The following is a 16,526-nucleotide window of genomic DNA, read 5'->3' on the forward strand; positions in this document are numbered from 1 at the left end:
TGGGAAACAAAAGAGTTGATGTGTTTCGTTTCTTCTCATCACGGAGGCAAAGAGTGTGAGCACTAGAGTTGAGTTTCATATTTACATGTACAAAAGTTAAGGATACAAGAGAAGTGGCTGTTTGGAGTATCTCTCTAATGTAGCCATTCGCAGTCCAGTGAGCAGAATAAGTCGTCTTCTTAAGAGAAGTGATAGAGTTTCTTTCCAAAATGACATGAGAAGATCCATGGTTCTTGGCCCAAAAAAGTTTTGAGCCAGGCTGATCTGCTTTCCCCTTCATCAACTGTCCTGAAGTGGGGCAGTTGCCCTTCTTATGCCATTTTCATACCTGCAAAGTCATGTAGCCACTGCAGTGTACTAATTTGCTTCGCCGGAAACACTTTGCATAATATATCTATATAATCTTCTATTTGATTGCAGAATGATTTTGTGGAAGTTGGCACAAAACATACTACCACCAGATTCTTTCATTTCATAATAGCTATTACGTCTCCATAAATAGACAAACCAAGCACAAAAACATAATGTCGAACACCAATTTCTGAATCAACTAACCGTTCTCGAACAGGTAGCAACTGCATTGTTTCAATATTGCTAGAGCATAGGAATGTATGAAGTCATTTTGATGCAATCCTAGGGTTTAGAAATGTAAAGATAACAATGGGAGTAAAGCAAAACTCCAACAACTAGCAAAACTATATTGATCGCAAAATAAACAAACAAAAGTAGTAATCAAGTTAGGTTCAGGTAACAATCAATAAGTCTTAGCACTCACAACCTCATTACTGAACAACGACTCCTAAACGTAACCAAGTTAGGACAAACACGAGACAACAATACTAGGGTAAACAACAAGTACTAACATAAGGAATCATCAAGAGGAAGAGTATGAAATTCAGAGAGTAGAAAGAGAAATTGAGAGAAAAGAAAGGTACTTAGAGAGAAGAAGAGAATAGAACTAGAGCAGAGAAAGAAATCAGATGAGAGAGAGAGAGAGAGAGAGAGAGAGAGAGAGAGAGAGAGAAAGAGTGGGAGAGTTAGAAAGGGAGAGGAACGAACCTGGGAAGATTAAGGAGAGGAAGAAGAAGACTTGAGAAGAAGGATATAGGAGCTCCAGGGGCGTGGATGAGATTTTGAGGGCTCTGTGCCAAATTTCAAAGAGGCCCCTTATACGAAAATAAAACTAAGAAAATCTCATTAAATAATATGTAGAAATGATATTAATTGATAATCCGTCCAAACCTAAAATATATCGAACTAAAAAACAAAAACTAATAGAAAATAAACAAAAAACACTACAACCTTTGCACCTTTTTTTGACTTTTTGAAATAATTTTCACTTGAATTTTTTTTCGTTGCACTTTTTGAAGCAAAATCACCAATCAACTCTTCGTAATCAATTTGATCCAAAAATTAACTTTCGATGGTGAGAAGAGATAATCTTGACTCACATATATATATAAAAATATACTAAATTAGGACAATTTGTCAACAAAACATAATATATGTTGTTTATTGTGTATAAAAAGTTGAGATAATTTTAAATAAGTGAATAATAAATAATATAAATTTAGAAGAAAAAAATTAATAAAATTGGGGAACAAAATGAGTAGAAAACATTGTCGGGAGATTGAAAAATCTCGGAGATGATGTTTTCTTCCTCTTGTTTCTCTCTATATACTGAACTTTGCAAATTTAGATTTGGTATAGATTGTGATTGGGTAGTACCATAGAAGAGAGAAAAAATAATAAAAAAAGAAAGTGAAAAGAAGAATAAGTTTGATATTGTTATGGAAATCAGTAGATATTATCTATTTATAAATGTTAACTCGGATTAGAAGAGAGGAACTCAAAAAACTTAAAAAACGTGGTGGTAGCCTAATTAATAGGCTTGTAATTCCTTAGTCAAGTCTTGAACAATAGTAATAGAGCAATTGTACTGTTGGAGAGAGGAAATCATTAAAATTTCACTTCCTTTCTTTACTCACGGGTTCCACGACTCCCACCCATACAAGGTAAAAACAAATTTTTTCTTGTTATAAGAAAGTGCTATGTTTGGTGAGTTGGAGACTATAGCTACTTGCTGGATATCTTTTTGACCGTTGAATAATATTATGGCCCCTGGGTAAAGTTGGGCTCGGTGCCATCGCACCGGTAGCACCACTTTACCCTCGACTCTGTATAGCTGAATACTCTTCGTTGTGATCCCTCTTTTGTGAAGATTGCGGTGGTATTTATAGAGTAGGGAGTTTGCTGCCCAAGTCTCTAGAAAAAGTAGTTTGCTACCAAGTCTCTATAAAGAGGCAACTTGCTACCAAGACTCTAGAAGCTTATTCCTTGTTGTGCAAGTAGCTTCTTGTTGTCCAAATTCTAGAGATTTTTAGCCGTTGTCCGAAGTTAGACACAAATAATTCCTAACCATTCTAAATACCACATAAGCGCCAAAACTAACATAACTAACTATTACACACACACACACACGCACACGCACACGCACACGCACGCACGCACGCACGCACGCACACACACCACATGACTTATCCCTAGACTACATCAACTTTGCCTATGTGGGAAGAACTCGAATTCGTCGAGAATGCCTCTAATAGTCTCTAAAACAAATCTTCACGGCGATGTTTTAACTCTTTCTCATCAATTCATGAACACTCGGGTAATGCCTATATTTCCATCAAACAAGATACCTCTTTTGTATTCCTCCTAGAGTCTTGGTAGTCTTCACGTCCATAACATCTTCAATAAGATCTTTACTCTTAGTAGCATTGACAGAAGAAACTGCAGGTACATGTGTTACCTCTGGTGAATCCCCATTAAACATTGATATATCTGAAACATTAAAAACTGGAGAGGTTGCCACATCCTTTGGCATTTCCAAAAGATATGCATTGTCATCTACCTTTTTGAGAATACGATATGGCTCTTACTCAACTTGTTATATGACCCCACATGAAGTCTTTCCCGCTTAAATAAACCATAATCAAATCTCTAACTGAAAAAGAATTCCCTGCGATTTTTATCGGCTGCTTCCTTGTATTTTGAAATGAAAACTCGCAATTTCTCAAGCATTTCTTGTTGCACACTCCTTATATGCTCAATAATATTGTCCGCTTCAGGACTATCTTGACCATGATATGGAATTGTGGAACGATCAAGGATACGTGGAATGGAAGAACCATAAACAGTTTCAGAAAAAGTCTTTCTTGTTCTTCAATTAGGAGAGTTATTATAGGCAAATTCAGCTTGCGGTAGAGCTAAGTCCCACTGATGTGGCCTTTCACCAGCTAAGCATCTTAGCAGATTGCCAAGGCTGCGATTCACTACTTCAGTTTGCCCATCTGTTTGAGGCTGATAAACACTGCTAAATTGAAGATTTGCCCCAACTTTACCCCATAAAGATCTCCAAAAATGACTCATTAATTTGGTATCACTATCTGACGTGAATGTTTTGGGAACTATTTACCTAACAAACAATTGAGCTTTATGAGATGCATCTGATGTTTTATGACATTCAATGAAATGAGCCATCTCAGAAAATCTATCGACCACCACAAAACATAATCCATCTTTTTAAGAGTCTTCGGTAAACTTAAAACAAAGTTTATACTAACATCATCCCAAGCATTATTGGGTACTAGCAAGGGTGTATAAAGACCAGTGTTCCGTGATTGCTCTTTGAATGATTGACATGTTTGGCATCAACTCACATAGCGAACCACATCCCGTCTCAACATAGGCCAATAATACCTCTACTCTACAAGCGAAATGGTCTGCGTCTGCCCGAAATGACCACCTAACCCATTAGGAATACAGAGGCCTGTACCGTAGAAAAGATAACCTTTCTGAATGTAGTATGATGCAGATGGATCGGTACGTGACTGAGAGCACGTCTCCCAAATGGGCCCAAAATATGGGTTACTCGCATATTGTTCCTTTAGAGTGTCAAAGGAGACAATGGTTGGTTTTAAAGTCACGAGGATAGTCGACCGTCTACTTTAAGCATCGACTACTATATTGACTACTTTGGCCTTATGTGGCAAATGGAACATGTATTCCTAGAGGAATGAATACCACTTAGCATGCCTTTTGTTTAGATTACTTTGGGAATTCAAATACATCAAGGCCTCATGGTCAGAGTTCAATACAAACTCCTTATGAATGCGGTAATGTCTCTAGTGCTTCAAAGCTTGCACAATGGCATAAAATTTTAGGTCGTAGTTGGAGTACCTAGATTTTTCTCGTTCAGTTTCTCGCTGAAAAACGCAACTGGGCGACCTTATTGGCTAAGAACAACTCTAATCCTTGGAACCAAATCTATGTAGTGTTAGATATCTCGCATCGGTGGAAGTACATCGGGGAGTTCTTCCTGTATAAGGTCTTGAAATTCCTTAAGTAATTGTTGAACTTATTTAGGCACAACTGGTTCTTCTTTGACTTCTTTACTTACCAAGAAGCAAGCAACATTGGTCTCCTTCATCTCTGTCGGAAATTGAGTGGAGTTAAGAATCCTGAGTGTGTTCGGTTGGTCCTTGGGAAAGGGAGGAGGAACATTCTTCGTAGGTACATAGGCATCCTTCTGAGGGCACAATGTTATTTCAACACCATCTTTCGTAAAGGTATAAGTGTTTCTCTCTCCGTCGCGGTGCCTCTTTCTATCATATTGCCAAAGACAACTTAATAAAATATAGCAAACCTCCAACAGGAATACGTCACACCAAACCTCATCCTTATAACTCTTCCATGTAGAGAATTTTATCAAGCAACACTTCTTGATGGGAACCTCGTATCCTTCCTTGAACCATCCTACATTATAGGGTTTAATTAAAGGTTTCGTCTTCAACTTCTACTTGTCGACCATTTCTTGGGAGATCAAATTCTCCGTGCTCCCACCACCGACGATGACTGAACATAATTTCCCTTGTTGCAATGCAAGTAGTGCGAAAGAGACTACGCCCCAACCATCAATCACTCTTTTGGATCTTGGGAGCAAGAATGACTATATGAATGACTAGATATTGTCCATCAATGTCTGCGTTTATCTGTTTCATGGCACCTTCGTCATAATTTGCTCCTTCTTGGTCCAAACCATCCTCGTCGTAAGGGTCGTTTCCCCTTGATAAATCAAATTTGATTGCGGAATAAACTTCCTTTTAGGATATTCTGATAATAGATGTCTCGAGTCACCACATTTATAGCAGTTGAATGGTTTTGAGCCAAGAATACCCTTGCTCATGTCCCCTGCTCCCTGGTTAGTCCAAGAATTCTTTGGAGGATTTGACATTGTGGCTTCATGTGTTCATCGACCAAATATTTGAGATCTTCCTAGTGAACCTGACACAATATTAAGAAAGGAGGATCACTTTAGTTCTCTCTCGACTTTTACAACATAACGGTATGCCTCATTTACTCGTGTTACGTCATGAAGTTCAACTTGATCTTGAATATGGAGGTGTAATCCAACAACATAACGAGCGCCACTTTGATCCTCATTCTCGTTCAGATCATTGCATGCTTGGAGCAAATATAATCTTTGGTATATTCATCGACAAATCAGTTGTTTTGCTGCAAATTGTGGAACTTTCTGAAAAGTGTGTGGCGATAGTCAGACAGAAGGAACTTCCCTCGAAGTTTAGCTTTCATGTGATCCAATGATCTTATCTTTTATTTTCATTTGCGCATTCTCATTTCTTGCACTTGCTTCCACCAAATGAGGGTATGTCCTTTGAGATTTAAGCTCACAAACTTAATGCTTCGTTCTTTTGACATGTCCTTCCATTCAAAGGATTAGTCGATCTTGTCAACTCAATCAAGGAAATATTCTGGTTACAAACGCTCCTCATAGTTGCAACATCGACTTTAATTCTATGATCCCAATTCCTATCTATGGTCATAGAAGGTCTATTGACTATTCTATTTACTCTACGACCCCAATTTGGATTTACTGGTTCATAATCTGCTTCATTGCTACTTTCTAGAGTGACCTCTTAGGGTACCTGTTATGGTGACGATTAGGAGGTAGTGTATTAACATTAAGTCCACAGACCAGGTTGGTTAGTTGGGCTAGTTGGTTTTGTATTTGTGTGATTGCATCTTATTGGCGTCGGAGAGCTTCATGTCAAGCCTCTCCTTGAGGATTCTGGTTTTGGTTGGTCATTTGATGCAAAATACTAGTGCAAGTGATATAAAATAATGCACAATGCCTAAGCTAAATTATGACACTTAAAATGACTCAAAATGTTGTGAGAAGAAACTTATCTAAACCTAGGACAATTAACTATGCAATAAGTTATAGTTTAAGCTTTGTTGGAGTTTTATAAACACTTGATGTGCAATGCAATATGATGTTTTCAGCTAACTAAAACTACTCTAACCCATGCTCTTATACGACTTGATGCAATCCTAGGGTTTAGAAATGTAAAGATAACAACGGGAGTAAACCGGAACTTCAACAACTAGCAAAACTATATTAATCTCGAAGTAAAAAAACAGTAATCAAATTAGGTTCAGGTAACAATCAATAAGTCTTACCACCCACAACCTCATTACGAACAACTACTCCTAAATCTAACCAGCTTAGGACAAACTCTTGACAACAATACTTGGGTAAACATCAAGTACGAACATATAGAACCAGCAAAGGAGAAGGGTATGAAATTTAGAGAACATGAAGAGAAATTGAGAGAAAAGAAAGGTACTTAAAGAGAAGTAGAGAGAAGAAGAGAATAGAACTAGAAGAGAGAAAGAAATCAGATGTGAGAGAGAGAGAGAGAGAGAATGAGAAAGTTAGAAAGGGAGGGGAACGAAGCTGGGAAGAAGAATAAGATGAAGGAGAGGAAGAAGAAGAAGAAGAAAAAGACTTGAGAAGAAGGATTTAGGAGGCAGCTGTAGCTGAATACTCTTCGTTGTGATCCCCCTTTTGTGAAGTTTGTGGTAATGCTTATAAAGTAGGAAGCTTGCTGCCCAAGTCTCTTGAAAGAGGCAGCTTGCTGCCCAAGTCTCTTGAAAGAGGCAGCTTGTTGCGCAAGTATCTTGAAAGAGGCAACTTGCTGCGCAAGCATCTTGAAGCTTCTTCCTTGTTGTCCAATTAGCTTCTTGTTGTCCAAGTTCTAAAGATCTTTAGATGTCGTCCCAAGTTAGACAAAAATAATTCATAACCAATCTAAATACCACATAAGTGCCACAACTAACATAGCTAACTGTTACACACACACACACGCACGCACGCACACACGCACGCACGCACACACACACACACACTGCACACTACATACTGCACACTGCAAACTACACACTACTCACCACATGGCTTATCCTTAGGCTACATCAAATTTCCATAAAAACAATTTGACCCTTGGGTTTAGGTTTAAGTTCCAGATGATTATCTAAACATTTCCTGGGTACTTTAAAGATGAACAACTAGACTCATGTAAAAGGCCAGGAGTGAGTGAGGGACCAGTATGGAAGAGTTTATGGCCCATCCTTTTCGTGCCCCAGAAAGATGTTTGTTCCTCCAATTTCAATTATTAAGTTTTTGTTTGAGCCTATCTAGAAAAGGTTAGAAAGTTCGGATGTTTATTTCCCTAATGGAAAGGTTGGCACCAAGGTATAGACCCTTCATGTTGTTTTGTTTGACTTTGAGTAGTCGGGAAACTAGTGTACATATTTATTGTGGGCATTTGGATATAAATAGAATACAGATTTTTGAAAGTTGATTAGTTTGTCGTACCCATTTTGAGGAGAGTAGACAATCATCCGCAAAGAGGAAGTATGAGATTATATGTGATCTTCTGGAATGCTTGAAACCTTGAATGTCCCCCTTCCTTTTGAAGAAACAAATCATCATTCTGAATTCCTTAATGCATATGACGAAAAGATGCAGGGACAATGGGTCTCCTTGCCTTAGACTTCTTGTTAGTATAATAATCGTACCAGGAATACCAATAACATGTTTGTTGTAGTAGAAATGTATTTTTGAATGATGTTTGTCAAAGCAGTAGAGAAACCGCGGTATCCAATGATTTGATGAAAAACAACTCCATTTAATTCTATCAAAGGCTTTAGATGTATCTAGCTTCAAAGTTATATACTTCTACTTAATACTTCTCTCTTCATGGAGTGAACTATCTAATTGGCTACGGTAATGTGTTTATTGGGTATGAAGGCAGTCTCGTATGGACTTATGAAAGAGCCCAAAGTTGGATTTAGACTGTTTGTAATAAGTTTTATACGATTTTGTAGGACGTATGGACTTATGAAAATTTTGCAAATTCTTACGGGAACCTAACATTCTCGTTCACCTAAAGTCTGCAGGGTTGTTGGGCTCCTTGTTTTTGAAATGAGTGTTATATTTGTTTGATTGATCTTATGATCGAAGTTGCCTTCTCTAGAAACGACTTATACCATATTAACAACATCTAATTGATGATATCCCAATTAGCATGACAGAAGGATGGTGAATAGCCATATGGATCTGGTGTTTTATCTGTCTTGAGTTTTGTTACTAGTTTTTTTCCTCAATGGTTAGTAAAGCAGTTGATAGGCCCAAAATTGGTTAATTCCAGCAAGTATACGGGATCAAGTTATAGTAAATCCGGAAATCGATCCAAGGGATAAGTAATTTCGCTTTAAGCCTTCAATCAACGCCCCTTTCGTAAATCTGATTTTGTTGTTGAAAACGATTTAAATAAGAACACAATAAAAGACTAAAGACTAATGAAATTAAAATGAGAAAGAAATCGAGGGGTTTTATTCCACCACATAAATTGAATCCCTAAAGCATGCAATTAATTAACTAACTGTTTTTCAATATAACTCAAAATCTAACATAATGAACTATTTAGATTTCGGAAGATATTCTTTATCAACACATTTCATAACCATGTATTTTTAATTGACTATCATATAACGACTATACTCCTTTAACTATCATTCATCATGTAACACGCATATTCAATCTAACAACTTAATGAAAGCCTGAGATATCTAATTATGAACCATGAACAATGAAAAGATTATAAAACCTATATGGAATGACAATTAATAGACATTAAAGCTCAATTGAAGGATTTAATTAATCAATAACATATTTAAGAAAAACCCAAGTACTGGTTTCCTCTACAACCCTAGATACAAGATTAATTACTCATTGAATTCAAAGACATATTCGTTGATAAAATGGAAATAAATGAGACAAAGAAAAAGAGTCACCCAAATCCTTACTCCAAATATGATCCTCATTATGCTCCAAATCTAAATAATAACATTTTTATTGTTAGAGAATAGGTGAAAGAAGAGAGGTTTAGAAGAATTAAAGAGAACTAGGTCGTAGAAAAGAAAGGGGAGAAGAAAATAGGATAGGAAAGAAATTAGATCTAGAAATTATAAGTAGAAAGAAATTGCAGAGAATAGATGAAGGTTGCTAAAAAACTACAAGAAAATGGGTTTTTAGGGTTACAACTACTAGAAGAGGGAGAGAGGGAGGCTAAGAAGATGGATTAGAGAAAGAAATGAGAGGGATATCAAGTCTACCCAAAATTTGGGAACTAATGTTGTATTTATAAGGGCGGCTAGGGGTTTTAAATGGAAATTATGATGATTCAACGTAGCCGGATCCATGGTAGTTATTCTCCTCACAGTTTATAGGTCATTGGATCTTAGAAGCACAGATCTGGATGGTCCTGGTAGTGGGACTACCGAAGCTAAGTAAGGTCTGAAACACCAGATTATGCACACAAGAGTCGCCCTTTGCTGCGTCGCGACCATTTAAGCAAGGTGCGACTCTCAGCTCATCGGGTCTTTAGAACTAGGCATCAGTAAGATGTACATATGCGGGACTACAGAAACATGATCGAGTTTAAGTTGAACCGCTTTATAGATTTGCGCCACTTCATCTTTTGGCATCCCGCGTGCCCAAAACATGATCGAGTTTGTCCCACATGGTCAACTTCCTTTGACCCAACTTTGATTTTGGCTTATTTGCTCAACCGGACTCCGATTTGACTTATGTTTCCTCCTATGGATTCGTCTTGGACTGTACTTTTCATCCATATACTGAACATGGCCAAATTTATCAGAATAACCTTGCTCCAAAATGCCGAACAAGTATCTTTTTCCCATTTTTATCCGTTTTTCGCTCTTAACTTCACACCACCTAACCTAACAAACCAATCATTTTATTATAATAAATACTCAAAATAGACTGACTCGCCTAAGTTAAACGACTCAGATGGGACACTTTCATGACCCATCAAACATCCCTAAACTTTGATTTTGCTAGTCCTCGAGCAAAACAAAAACCTAACTCACTTTAGGAGGAAACCCGGTCACATTTAGCATATGCATCAAGTTGTTAAACCCCTAGGTTGCCTAAGTGGCCGAGTGTTGTCTGGTGGGGGTTTTCAGATAATATACCCACAAAATTCAAAAACATTTGAAAAATACAATAGGGTCCAAAACCCCAAAGTCAACTAAGATGGCCCAAAAATGTTTATCTCCTTGAACATTTTTAGCAAGCTAATAAAAATAGGTCAAAGTTAACAACACTATACAGAAGTTAAAAATCTTTTCACTAGTAATCTAGACTCGAAGCATACGTGACTAACCACAATGAAAATTACTTTAGTTCCGAACAGACAAAGCTTTGATCCCTATCTTAATACATTTTGCCTCAACTATGGCCTCACAGACATACGTTCTAAAAGATGAAATCACTCAAGAATGGTTCGCTCGTACGTGTGAGTGTGATCACAACTATAGACTCAACACACAAATGGGCGAGGACGACATTTTAGAACGAATGATCTCATAAAGGGAATATAACCGCTAAATGGAATGGGGAAGCTCACTTACCCTTCTCACCCACTCTACTCTCTAATAATACTTCTTAAAGGTTAACGGATACAAGTGATGAGAAAAATTTATCGTCTTCAGCTAGACGATGATTATTAAGAAAAAAAAAAAGAACGAAAAATTACTGTAAACCTATTGGATTGTGGGTTGATGACTCCCCATACAATAGTATCCCAAAACTCTGAGGGTCGACCCAAAAGATGAAGTATCCAGGAAGGTTCAGTCTCGCGTCAATGAAATGATATAACAACTTAAGTGAGAATTCTAATGTGAATGAGTTATCCCCAAACTTAGATATCTAATAAGTGAACTATGTTTCACCTACATCGGGACCAACAATTTTTATCTATATAAGATTTTTGTGTGTCTATATATTTACAACAAAATAGCATAGATTAACTATAGTCTAAGCCATTTCAGGAGAGTAATTGAAGAAAGATGAAACCATAAGGCATGAGAAGAAAAAGATCGATCAAATTATAAGTGGTTCAAGTACCTAACACAAACCACTTGGTGTTCATATTCAGATATGGTGGTGTCACTGCTTATACATACACTTTCTTCTCTATTTTGTGAGTAGTGAGGCTTGTACACACAATTTCTTCTCTCTTTTGTGAGTAGTGAGGAAGTAATATGTTGATGAAGATAGACTGATCATGATAATCGTACAAATTTATCTTGATGGAACTGTTAGAGAGATAACATTTCTTCTCTCTTTTATGAGTAGTGAGGCAGGAAGATGGGTAAAGAGAGAACGAAAGCAGGGGCAGAACCAGAATTTCATGCTAGAGAGGGCAAGCCTAAAGTCTTTATAAAGTAAAGTTCTATTTACATTGTGTATGGCCTTACGAGATACAATACAAGACAATTTTTTAAGAACATCATCATGATTTTTACATTTGTCTTAATAATCTAACTAAAACAATAGAAGTAATATTTTGATTAACAAATTAACCTAAGATTGGATAACTCGATTGAGTAACAAAATATAGATAGATTCTTTGTCAATTATTCTACATCTCACAAGAAAAAAAATCACCTAATTTTATTAATCATTAATGTAAGGTCTTCATAATATAATTACGCAATGACACTTAAAATAAAAAAATTACGTAGTCAAAAGTGTACCCAAGCAAAAACATGATCTTGTGTAACAATTGATCTCTATTAAAATGACACAAGAAACCAAAATGAAAACTAAAAAAGAGATAATATGGCTCGCAATGGGATTTGAACCCTTATCTTTACCTTGGAGATATAAGCTGGGGTAAACAATAGTGAGCATTAGTAGGTTGCACAAACTATTTTTTGTTATACTTGCACTTTGATTGCTTGAATGAAGAAACTCATGGGAAACTTATTCTGAGATACTTTTTATTTCTTCTCATTTCCTTTTTGAAATAAAATTCAATTTTTTTGTCATGAAAAGGGTAAGAATAAGAAGAACTAATTTCGCTTTATTATCTTTATCCATAAATTTAGCTCATTAAATACTGTGTTATGTGTGTGAAAGAAATTGAAGAAGTAAATAGAGTTGATTTACAAGAAGGGTAATGAAAAATCAAGTGTTAAAATTAACTGACGATTTCATAAAACGAGGATCATTTTTTAATTTACGAAAAATAAAGGATAAAATGTCAAACACCCTCTTGGTTTAGCTTACCTAGCCCAAGAAGAAAAAATACAATATTGATATCACTTTAATTTACCTAGAAGAAAGGACACACATAGACACATAGTAAACGCGCCCCAATTTCTCTTTAACAAAAAAAAAAACTCACCCCTATTTTCCCAATTCCAACTTCAGTTTTCTTCCTCTCCTATTGAATCAAAAACCCTTTTGTGGAAGGTAAAGATGTCGAAGCTCTGGAAATATTATCAGAAATGTTTAGCTGTTCATCCCGTAAAAACCCAACTCATCAGCTCTGGGTTTCTATGGGGAGCCGGAGATATAGCTGCTCAGGCTGTCACTCATTCCTCTCTTAGAAAACGCCATCAAAACCCTGTAAGTAACTTCCCCATCATCATCTCTCTCTCTCATCCCTTTTGATGTTAGTCACTTCTGTTCAGTTTTACTAGTTATGGGTATTTATCTGTTTTCAATATAACGACCATTTGAATCATTGTTCATATCTTCTTACTTTATAGAATTGGTATTGGATATTTTGCCTTGGCAGTATATTATTTTAGGCTTATTCTTTGATTCTAGTTTTGGGTTTCCCCTTAATGTCATTTCTTTAGATTTCTCTCTTCAATGGTTCTGTCTTTATTTGCTTTATGTTGTAAAATTTGACAATTTAGGTTTAGCTCAGTTAACAGTACTGTATTTGAACGAGGGCATAATCCTACTTCTTTTTTAATTTGGGTTGGAGACTGTCTGTGCTTGTATTTTCCTTTTTAATTTGATTTTGGATTGCTTACTAAATGAAAAGGAAAAGGAAGCTAATGAATTCCTACATATCTGTACTCATAAATTATCTTCTGCCTAGAGCTATCTTATTAGACTGATCAAACAAGTAGTTTCTCCGTTTCTAAAGTCTAGTTACCAGTCGATTCGCTTGATAACCAAAGAGCGTTATTTGTGGCAACACTTTTCTCCGTTCGACACTTCCAATAGATTCTTTAGTGGGTCTTAGACCTTTGGTTCATTAGCCTATCGGGGATGTTCATATTTCCAAATTCGATATCCGATTAATACTCACTGTTTTAGACTTCTTTCCCCGTCATCACATGTTTCGTGTTTGGCATTCGGTAAGATGGTATGTGGAAATCGTCACCTCAGAAAGAATTCTCAGGCCTTTTCGTTTTTACTAGGTTAACCAACATTGGAGGATGAAGTATTGTGTAGAACTCTTTTAACTCGTACAGTTGAACATAATTTTTTTTGTTGTTCTTTCTAAGATGATTGCTGCCTACTGTAGTTGAACCCTCAGTCTTGAAATTTCAACTTAACACTTTGCAAGAACACTCTCCATCTATTTTCTAGATTATATTTAGTGTTCTAGTCCATCTGCTCTTAACCTTCTAATTACACCAACAAAAAGAAGCAGAACCTTCATAATTTTATGCCTCACGAAGGGAACACTGAGGATACCCACCTTGAAACATCTATAGCGTTTGTGTTGTTTTATTCTCCAACTGCCAGTCTTAATCTCAAATGTTGAAGGCAATACACAATGACAGAATTTCCTTGTGTTTTGGGGTTTTCTTGTATATCTTTTCTTATAATCAGATTATTTTTGGTGTTTCTGTAAATGTATAATAATTGCCCCTGCCTTTCTTTCTAGTACCATTTTATATGATTGTGTCGTATACTAGTATTCATCCCTAAAATAGAGATATAAGTTAAAAAAAGATATGGCTGACTTCTTGTAGGCTGACTGTAAAACCTAGGGCATGATTCTCCCTTAATACCGCTACAAATGTAATTCTTTTGGAGAAAAAACTCGCATACAATTCTTCAATAATAATGCCATGGGTTAATCAGGCTAAACCGTTTCCAAATACTAGATCAAATCTAATGAATGCATCTCTCGATATATTGCCTTGTTTGTTACCTACCCATGCTCATCACTCGCTTGGAACTTTAGAGTTTAGAGGCATGTCTCGTGATATGATGGAAATTTCTGTTTAACTTACAGGATACTTATGAAGCATTCAAGGTCAACTGGAAAAGAGTGGCCATTACGGGAATGTTTGGCTTGGGGTTTGTTGGTCCAGTGGGTCATTTCTGGTCAGTATTTTCTCTTCTTGAATACATTTGCACATGTATCAAATTAATAGGACGCGTGCCGGAATACGAGACGCGCATGTATGCACACCATCAAAATTTTCACATCTATATAGTTTATAAATGCAAATCCATACTGATGATAGGGCTTTCAAGTTCTATTATGATCTGTTTGGATAAAAGAAAACATGTTATGCCTGTGCTCTCCAACTAGTAGTTGTTCTTATGAACATTGTCATTCTCTTCGTGAATCTAGTTCTCGCCAGGCACTCAAGTTGTAACTGATAAAAAATAAAATCTTAATGGGGCAAGTATTATCTATGGTGTAATTATATCTTTTGGTGATATATATATTCAGAAATAACAAAACCTAATCTCTAGGAGTATAGGTTGACACAAAAAGGTTCAAGGAAGTAGTTATTCACTTGTGAAATAAAAACATTTTGCATTCAGAGAAGCTTATGTTCCATCAGACGGGTAAGTTCTAGGAGTCAAAACGATCGGAACAGAGAGCTTCTCTCATTGATCTTATATTTGTTTCATACGTTCTTTTTGTATAAAATTAATGGGTAAAATCTTGAACCTAAAGAGAGATAAAAGGGGGAATAGAGAAGATGAATTAGATGCTGTATCTGAAAAATAATATCTAGAGGAAATACCCTATAAAGTTGTGTCTCTGGTGAAACGAGACATCCTAGTACATAGCTTATATACCGTTTATTCATATATGTCTCGAACTTCCTAAGTAATATAAAGTTTTAAACTTACAAATTTTCAAGTGCAACACGACATTAACAACTACTCTTTTCTTTTTCTGCTGTAGGTACCAAGGCTTAGACCGGCTTATAAGAACACGTCTGAAACTACAACCAAAATCAGCAAAGTTCGTAGCGACTAAAGTAGCATTAGACGGAATTATTTTTGGGCCATTAGATTTATTTGCATTTTTCACTTACATGGGATTGTCAACTGGGAAGAGTGTGGCTCAGGTGAAGGAAGATGTGAAGAGGGATTTCCTCCCAGCCTTGGTTTTGGAAGGAGGCGTTTGGCCTATCCTTCAAGTTGCCAATTTTCGGTTTGTCCCAGTACAGTATCAACTCCTTTACGTAAACATATTTTGCTTGATTGATAGTGCCTTTTTGTCATGGATCGATCAACAAGAGGATGCTCCATGGAAGAAATGGTTCACTTCTTTTCTAGCTCTGGAAGAACAAAAAGAACAGAGACAACAATGAACTACTCATTGGATCTTATCTTGTATCCGTTTTCTATTTTTTCATGCTTTCGGTAAAAAATTATACATGTCAAGACGTTCGTGTAAGGTTGATAGAATTATTATAAGATATTGATGTTTTTGGGATTTTAGTCTGCCTATTTTGGCACAAATTTTGATAGTAATAACATAGATAGCTTTTGAAGTATTAGTTTTTTTTCCTTTTGATATTTTGGACTTAATATAGCTTCTTCCTCCCTCGTATTCCCTTCTATGACCGTAAGCACCACCAACTCTATGACCGTAAGCACCACCAACTCTATGACCGTCACCACCAGTATCTTTTCCACTCTTATCTCTCTCGTTTTCCCTCTCTTTCTTCCATCCTACTGTGTTCTGGTGAAGAGTAGGGTCCTTTTGTTGGAATCCTTCTCTCATTCTCCAGACGACCTTTGTTTGGAAAACCAGACTAAGGAAGAGACTTGGAGAGAAATGGCCAAAGGCAAAGAAAGAGGGATAGACATATAAAGAGAGGTAGAGGGATACAAAGATAAGAGGTAGAAGAGAAAACCATTTCGGACGAGGGTGGTGGGAGACTATCTCCTGACAACTTTAGAAGAAAGATTAATTTTAAGAGAATTAAACTTTGTTTGTACTCCTAAAACTAAAGTTACCAAACCGCTCATGGTTTGGTACGGTTACCAACCAAAGCGTCAATGAGCG

The 16,526-nt window shown here is 36.5% G+C and overlaps 1 protein-coding gene and 1 non-coding gene across 2 annotated transcripts; both read left to right on the forward strand.

The window, feature by feature from the left end:
- Window positions 1-12,138: 12,138 nt before the first annotated feature.
- LOC147532143 (small nucleolar RNA snoR26) lies at window positions 12,139-12,233 on the forward strand. Its single transcript, XR_015228508.1, has one exon. It is a non-coding gene; the product is annotated as a small nucleolar RNA snoR26 (small nucleolar RNA).
- Window positions 12,234-12,521: 288 nt separating this feature from the next.
- On the forward strand, window positions 12,522-16,011 carry LOC147532144 (Peroxisomal membrane 22 kDa (Mpv17/PMP22) family protein). The gene is made up of 3 exons (XM_086650454.1): window positions 12,522-12,865; window positions 14,502-14,593; window positions 15,414-16,011. The coding sequence occupies exons 1-3, from the start codon at window positions 12,716-12,718 to the stop codon at window positions 15,823-15,825; spliced, it is 654 nt and encodes a 217-aa protein (XP_086506580.1). The 5' UTR covers window positions 12,522-12,715; the 3' UTR covers window positions 15,826-16,011.
- The last annotated feature ends 515 nt before the right edge of the window (window positions 16,012-16,526 follow it).

This window comes from Eschscholzia californica, unplaced genomic scaffold (assembly GCF_041429995.1).
Source record: "Eschscholzia californica isolate CP2 unplaced genomic scaffold, dmEscCali1.0.p SCAF_6, whole genome shotgun sequence".
NCBI lineage: Eukaryota > Viridiplantae > Streptophyta > Magnoliopsida > Ranunculales > Papaveraceae > Eschscholzia > Eschscholzia californica.

Excerpts from the sequence above, each read along its gene's own strand:
- LOC147532144 (XM_086650454.1), top strand. The coding sequence starts at position 12,716 with ATGTCGAAGCTCTGGAAATATTATCAGAAATGTTTAGCTGTTCATCCC. Across the intron at positions 12,866-14,501 it reads GAAAACGCCATCAAAACCCT|GATACTTATGAAGCATTCAA; the intron begins GTAAGTAACTTC and ends TTTAACTTACAG. Across the intron at positions 14,594-15,413 it reads GGTCCAGTGGGTCATTTCTG|GTACCAAGGCTTAGACCGGC; the intron begins GTCAGTATTTTC and ends TTTCTGCTGTAG.